The sequence below is a fragment of the Amblyraja radiata genome, chromosome 19 (assembly GCF_010909765.2).
Source record: "Amblyraja radiata isolate CabotCenter1 chromosome 19, sAmbRad1.1.pri, whole genome shotgun sequence".
NCBI classification, from domain to species: domain Eukaryota; kingdom Metazoa; phylum Chordata; class Chondrichthyes; order Rajiformes; family Rajidae; genus Amblyraja; species Amblyraja radiata.
Window position 1 is genome coordinate 22715439 of NC_045974.1, and position 7346 is coordinate 22722784.

The 7346-nt window shown below is 39.3% G+C and overlaps 1 protein-coding gene across 1 annotated transcript; it reads right to left on the minus strand.

Moving 5' to 3' along the window:
• Positions 1-259: 259 nt before the first annotated feature.
• On the minus strand, positions 260-6839 carry LOC116984216 (GLIPR1-like protein 2). The gene is made up of 5 exons (XM_033038354.1): positions 6416-6839; positions 4550-4662; positions 713-798; positions 598-624; positions 260-504 (listed from the first exon to the last, which is right to left on the minus strand). Exons 1-5 carry the CDS (start codon positions 6584-6586, stop codon positions 407-409), a joined length of 495 nt encoding a protein of 164 aa, XP_032894245.1. The 5' UTR covers positions 6587-6839; the 3' UTR covers positions 260-406.
• Between the last annotated feature and the right edge of the window lie 507 nt (positions 6840-7346).

Genomic DNA, 7346 nt, shown 5'->3' on the forward strand with positions numbered 1-7346 from the left:
TCTTTTATTCAACACAAAGATGCGTTGGTCAATATTTGTGATGAAATTAAAAGTTTAGTTGCTGAGTTACCCGAGCATTTTGTTTTCTATAAAAGTTCAGTAAATTGGATATCAGCTTTATTTTGCAAACTAATTGATAAATTTGAATCCCTTGAATTAGTATCTAAACTTGGATATATTCAGCAAAACTGGAACATTTTACAAATATAACCCCCCCCCCCCCCCCCCGAGTATGTAAGGATATAGAAAACTGGAGGTAATGTGTTTTTTAAATTAAATGTAAGGATGGAAGTAAATCCCTATTTACATTGTTAGCAATGCTAACAGTGCTAATGATGATACTGTTGAAACTGAGGAAAATTAGGGAAGAAAAAGATAATAAATTACATGAAATTTGTCCGGGGAGTTACCATAAAATGTGTATTATAATAGATAATAGTAGCAAAAAGCATTTTGACAATAAAATGGATGCTGACCCAAAATCTGGTTTCCAATTAGGATATTCTGTAAAATATGAAAAAAAGAATATGTAATTTGCCATAATAACATTAACAATATTTGGAATTAGCTATTTATATTAATGCATTAAAAACATACGATTGATTGATTCTCGATCTGGATCACCTGAAAACAGAAAAAGAAAGGTGCAAGTCAAATAAGTTGCTGAAATTAATAATTAAATCTTTTCAATCTATTTGACTTCTTAACTTACTGCATAACTTGTCCCTGCAAAAATCTGGACCACAATAGGTACAAGGCGGCCCTCTTATATAGGGTAATTCTCCTTTAAGATTTCCACTGTAAAAATAGTTGGAATCATAATGTTTATTAGTCATGCAAGAGGTACAGAATTTTGAAAATGCATACCTCCAGATTCAGGGACAATTTCTTCCCAGCCATTACCAGTCTACTGAACAAGTCTCTCACCAGCTAAAGTGCAGTCCTGACCTCCCATTTACCTCATTTGAGACCTTTGAACTATCTTTAATCGGACTTTATGTTGCACTAAATTATGTACCCTTTATCCTTTATCTGTGCACTGTGGACACCTTGATTGTAGTCATGTATAGACTTTGAGTGGATAAGTATTTGAAAGATCTAGGAAGGATTGAGGATAAAAAGACACAAAATGCTGGAGTAACTCAACGGGTCAGGCAGCATTTCTGGAGAACATGGATAGGCGACTTTTCATGTCGGGACCCTTATTGGGTCCAGCATCTGCTGTTCTTTGCTTCTACTTGAAACTGGCACATAAGAGTTGCTGAGACTAACATAGATCAGCCATACTGAATTTTCTATCTTCTTCTATATTTTGGATTTGGATTTGAAAAAGCCATTGCATGCATAGTAGGAGTTATGATGAAACAAAAACAGATACTGCAGACAAGGCAAACAAAATTATACTGTGGTTCAGGAATAGATATAATGAGGAAATATTAAGTAGTGTTTTCACATTGCAATCATAGGAAGATTTTTTTTTTTTTTAATGATCATTTCTTTTAAATGATTTAAAAGAAGGCAGGAATTTCTGGGCATAATCCGGAAGACGCAGGATCATTTCATTCCAAAAAGGAAGAAAGGTTCTAAGGGGAGTAGGAGGCAACCGTGGCTGACAAGAGAAGTTAGGGATAGAATAAAACTAAAAGAAAAGATGTATAACACAGCAAAGAGTAGCTGTAAGCCAGAGGATTGGGAAACTTTCATAGGACAACAGAAGGAAATAAAACGGGCAATACAGGCTGAAAAGATGAAGTACGAGGGGAAGCTGGCCAGGAATATAAAGGACAGTAAAAGCTTCTTTAGATATGTTAAGGGAAAAAGAGTAGCAAAGTCAAATGTGGGTCCATTGAAGGCAGACACGGGTGAAATTATTATGGGCAATAAGGAAATGGCAGAAGAGTTGAATAGGTACTTCGGATCTGTCTTCACTAAGGAAGACACAAACAATCTCCCAGATGTACTGGAGGACAGAGGATCTAAGGGGGTAGAGGAACTGAAAGAAATTTTCATTAGGCGAGAAATAGTATTGGGTAGGCTAATGGGACTGAAAGATGATAAATCCCCTGGACCTGATGGCCTGCATCCCAGGGTCCTCAGGGAGGTGGCTCTAGAAATAGTGGACGCATAGGTGATCATTTGCCAATGTTCAATAGATTCAGGATTAGTTCCGGTGGATTGGAGGATAGCTAATGTTATCCCACTTTTCAAGAAAGGAGCGAGAGAGAAAACGGGGAATTACAGACCAGTTAGCCTGACTTCGGTGGTGGGAAAGATGCTGGAGTCAATTATTAAAGACACATTTGGATAGCATTAAAAGGATTAGTCCAAGTCAACATGGATTTATGAAAGGGAAATCATGCTTGACTAATCTTCTGGAATTTTTTGAGGATGTGACAAGTAAAATGGATGAAGGGGTGCCAGTGGATGTAGTGTATCTAGACTTTCAGAAAGCCTTTGATAAGGTCCCGCACGGGAGACTGGTGACTAAAATTAGAGCACATGGTATTGGGGGTAGGGTGTTGACATGGATAGAAAATTGGTTGGCATACCGGAAGCAAAGAGTAGGAGTGAACGGGTCTTTTTCAGAATGGCATGCAGTGGCGAGTGGAGTGCCGCAAGGCTCGGTGTTGGGGCCGCAACTGTTTATCATATATATTAATGATTTGGAAGAGGGAATTAGGAGCAACACTAGAAGTTTGCGGATGACACAAAGCTGGGTGGCAGTGTGAACAGTGAAAAGAATGTTAGGAGGTTGCAGGGTAACCTGGACAGGTTGAGTGTGTGGGCAGATGCGTGGCAGATGCAGTATAATATAGATAAATGTGAGGTTATCCACTTTGGCGGCAAAAACAAGGGGGCAGATTATTATCTCAATGGGGTTAGGTTAGGTAAGGGGGAGGTACAGCGAGACCTGGGTGTCCTTGTACACCGGTCACTGAAAGTTGGCGTGCAGGTACAGCAGGCAGTGAAGAAAGCTAATGGAATGTTGGCCTTCATAACAAGAGGATTTCAGTATAGGAGTAAAGAGGTTCTTCTGCAGTTGTATAGGGCTCTGGTGAGACCACATCTGGAGTATTGTGTACAGCTTTGGTCTAATTTGAGGAAGGACATCCTTGTGATTGAGGCAGTGCAGCGTAGGTTCATGAGATTGATCCCTGGGATGGCGGGACTGTCATACGAGGAAAGATTGAAAAGACTAGGCTTGTATTCACTGGAGTTTAGAAGGATGAGGGATAATCTTATAGAACCATATAAAATTATCAAAGGACTGGACAAGCTAGATGCAGGAAAAATGTTCCCAATGTTGGGTGAGTCCAGAACCAGGGGCCACAGTCTTAGAATAAAGGGGAGGTCATTTAAGACTGAGGTGAGAAAAAACTTTTTCAGAGTTGTGAATTTATGGAATTCCCTGCCACAGAGGGCAGTGGAGGCCAAATCACTGGATGGATTTAAGAAAGAGTTAGATAGAGCTCTAAGGGCTAGTGGAGTCAAGGGATATGGGGAGAAGGCTGGCACGGGTTATTGATAGGGGACGATCAGCCATGATCACAATGAATGGCAGTGCTGGCTCGAAGGGCCGAATGGCCTCCTCCTGCACCTATTTTCTATGTTTCTATGATCAATGCTTTGCATATTTCTGATCTTTTATTGCTGGCAAAAAAGGACGTTCTGCGGAAATTTGATATCAATTAATAACTATGATTAAAATAAGAGGGATACAACTCAAATGCAGGCAAATAGAATTAGGATGGATGAGCATCTTGGCTGGCATGGATGAATTGGGCCGAAGGATCTGCTTTCAGGCCTTTGTATCAATCATTGTTAATTTCAATATGCTGATACATTTGCTATGTTTGCACCTGTGGCACCTATGGCACATTACAGTGAAGTCAATACCTGTGCCAAGGCGGCACAGCAGTAGAATTGCTGCCTTACAGCGCCAGGCCCGGGTTCGATCCTGACTACGGGTGCTGTCTGTACAGAGTTTTTATGTTCTCTCTGTGACCGTATGGGTTTCTCTGCGTGGGTTTTCTTCTGACATTCCAAAGACATACAGTATTGTAAGTTAATTGGCCTCTGTAAATTTTGTGTAGGATAGTGTTAGTGTATGGGGATCGCTGATTGGCGTGGACTTGGTGGACCGAAGGGCCTGTTTCTGCGGTGTATCTCTCAACTAAAAAAAATACAAAAAGAAAATTACGGCACAAGTTGTGTGTGGTGCAGTGACCAAGGCCAATAAAGGATTGTAGTGTGATATATTCCAACAAGTTCTGGTCATTTTCTATCTTAGCGTATAAAACTCTTATCTGTCCAAGTGCTATAACTATTTATAAAATATTGCAGCAACAGTATTTTCCAGCTAGTAATCAATCAATTGCTAAAATTTTGCAACAGCTTAATTATTAAATTGTCAGATTGTTCATCAAAGTGAAAATATTAAGATCATTCTTTGTCATTTAAAAAAAAGTAACATTGCAAAATAAATATTTATGTAGGACTTGTAACATTGCAAACATGGCATTTCAAGCAATGCAATGAAAATACTCACCTGGGGGTATAATTACACACAAACAATATTCCACTTGTCAAGTTAGAATTTTGAATCCCTTTCTTACAATGATTAGCACCACAGCCAAGTTTATAACTATCTCCCCATATAAGCTAGAAGAGAAGTAAAAATTATTAATTGTTCTCAAAAGGAAGATTAAACTTTATATCGATCTAATGTGGTTAATTAGATACAATACTTTTTCTTTTAAGAGATTTTTATGTTTATCACATAAATATTTGTTTCTATCTTTAAAGAACCAAGTTGCATTTTTAACTGTCTTGGATTCTTTTTGACAAGCCAAAGCTTTAAAGGGTTTGCAATGGAGCATCTATGTTCCTTCATTTCTATGGACTGGAGGGGGTTTTAAGAAAGTAGATTCAATGTCACCATTTGGAAAATATAATACCTTTTACAGTTTATGTGTGGAAGCATGTCCTGAAGTGCTGCCATGCCTCACAGTAAACAAAATGTTTCAAACTAATTCTTGCAGGCCACGTAAAAATATTTGGATTAAAGCAAGTAGGTCAACGCTTTTTGCGGCTTCTTTGGAAAGGACCGCTTACCGTACAAATTTGGAACCATCAGACACATTGTCCATTTTAAAGATTAGAGAAAGCCTTTTGGTAAGGCAATGGAAGATTAGTAAGGCTAGCTGCTTAGATGATTTCAGAAGGTACACAAAAATGCTGGAGAAACTCAGCGGGTGCAGCAGCATCTGGAGAAACTCAGCGGGTGCAGCAGCATTGAATTTATTTCAGAGCTTTCTCATTGCATTAATAATTCTCGCTGATGCATAGGTACTATGAGAAAGAGCACAATAAAGTGAATGAAGATTACATGAGCACTAGAAGATGTGAAAGTGGGATAACACAGAGCTGGTGTGAATGGATGATCAAAGATCAGCGTGGACATGGTGAATCGCTTCATTCTGTATCCTTCAATTAAATCCATTTCAGCTCCAAAAGCTAATCTTTTGTGAAATCTCCCAACAATCCATCACTGCCTTGGCTTCATTCATTTCCTCAGTAACATTAAAAGTAAAACTGGCACTGTGCTAAATCAGACTGTATAAAGAGATGTAACATGCATTCAGGGATGTAGAGATCAGGAAAGGACTTTTGTTGATCATTTAGACTTCCAAGGAATAAATAGCACTATTCAAGTCGCGTGTTGAAACAGTTAATTCTGGGATTATTCAAGGACATCAGGCAAAGTAGAATAAATTTGCTGATTTATTTATCATATGCAAATAGTTCCATTAAATAAGTATGAAAAGTTCTATTTTCTCGGTTACATATAATGAAATAGTACTTTTCAAATAATGTATTAATTTAATGGAACCAGCTGCAAATGGATACTATTGGAAAATTATAACTTGTACACTTCATAAATAGAAACTAATGTAATCAAACATGCAAGTTGCTAAGATCACACCCTTATATCAAGCATTTCATTTGGCAATTTTGATTGCTGGACATAAAATCCAGAAAAAAATTAAGAATTAGGGAGTATGATCTTAATATAAAGGATGAAATTACAGACAAATTTCTTTATGAAGAATGTTGTAATTGTTTTTACCCCATCTGGCTTTGATGTTCAACAATAGTGTATTTATGGCTGAGAGATTGATTTTCAGCAGAGAAATCAAAGTAGACAAAACTATAATCTTGAGAGTCGGTTTGATGAATTTATTGCTGCTCTATTTCATTCTTACAAGTAGATATTTATCACCCATTTCACACTCATCCAAACTGAAGAGTAGTATCTTGAGGTGATAATTTATATTGCGCATTCCCCTTTACTGTGACTAAATATATGACAATATCAAACAGGAAGCATAGTAGGGAGAAAGGCAAGGATTACCTGGGTGAAACGATCACACTTTTGTTGCTTTACGCATGTATTTTGGTAATAATCAAAATGTTTGCCATCTGTGTTCCATTCTTCAATAGCTTGCTCCACAGTAAATTTGTCTGGGGTAATGTAGAGGTTTTCTCCAATGCTATTAAAATATGGATGGCCTTTTCCTGGCATTTTCAGAAATGGATTATTTATGAACTTGCATGTCTTGCTCCATGCTTTGGCAGTTTTAGCAAGTCCTGCATCCCAGCTCTAGATTTGTGCAAAAAATAAAATTACATATATGCAACAGCATTTCAAGTGACTTATAAACAAAGTAAATAAGTTTACTGAACATATTGAATTTGATTTTCAGTGAGAAATCCAAGTTGTTAAATCTATTCCTAAAAGAGGCGCTGTCAAGTATGGCTGCCCAGCCTGCAGCTGTTCGTCCTTTCACCCTTTTTTAATTTTTTTTACTGTGTCAAGTTTTGTTTTTGGAGGTCTAGTCTTTTGATGTGGTGGTGGGGGGGGAGGGGGAAACTGTATTTCTCAGTCCCTACCTGGTCGGAGATGCGGCTTTCATCCGAGCCGCATCTTCGCCCCTTCCTCGCGGCCTACCAGCGGTACTGGAGCGGCGTTTCCTGCCGGGACCGGCCAGAACATCAGCTTCGGCAGCGGAACAGCGCTGAAGCACCATCACGGAGCGGGTGATGCCTTACCCGGGTCGCCGTGTGGTAAGTTCCGGAATACTGGGACCGCAAAATCCAACATCGCGGAGCGTCCAGCTGTGGGCGGCGCTGAGTTTAAACACCGCGGTGCCTGGGATCTCTCGCCAAGATCGCCAGTGTTGGAGCTCCGACCAGCGCGGCCTGTGGACTTCGGGAGCCGCGCTGGTCTCTGGCAGCAAGCGGCCGTTCCAGTCACTCCAGGCCGCTGAGTGTTCCTCCGACAC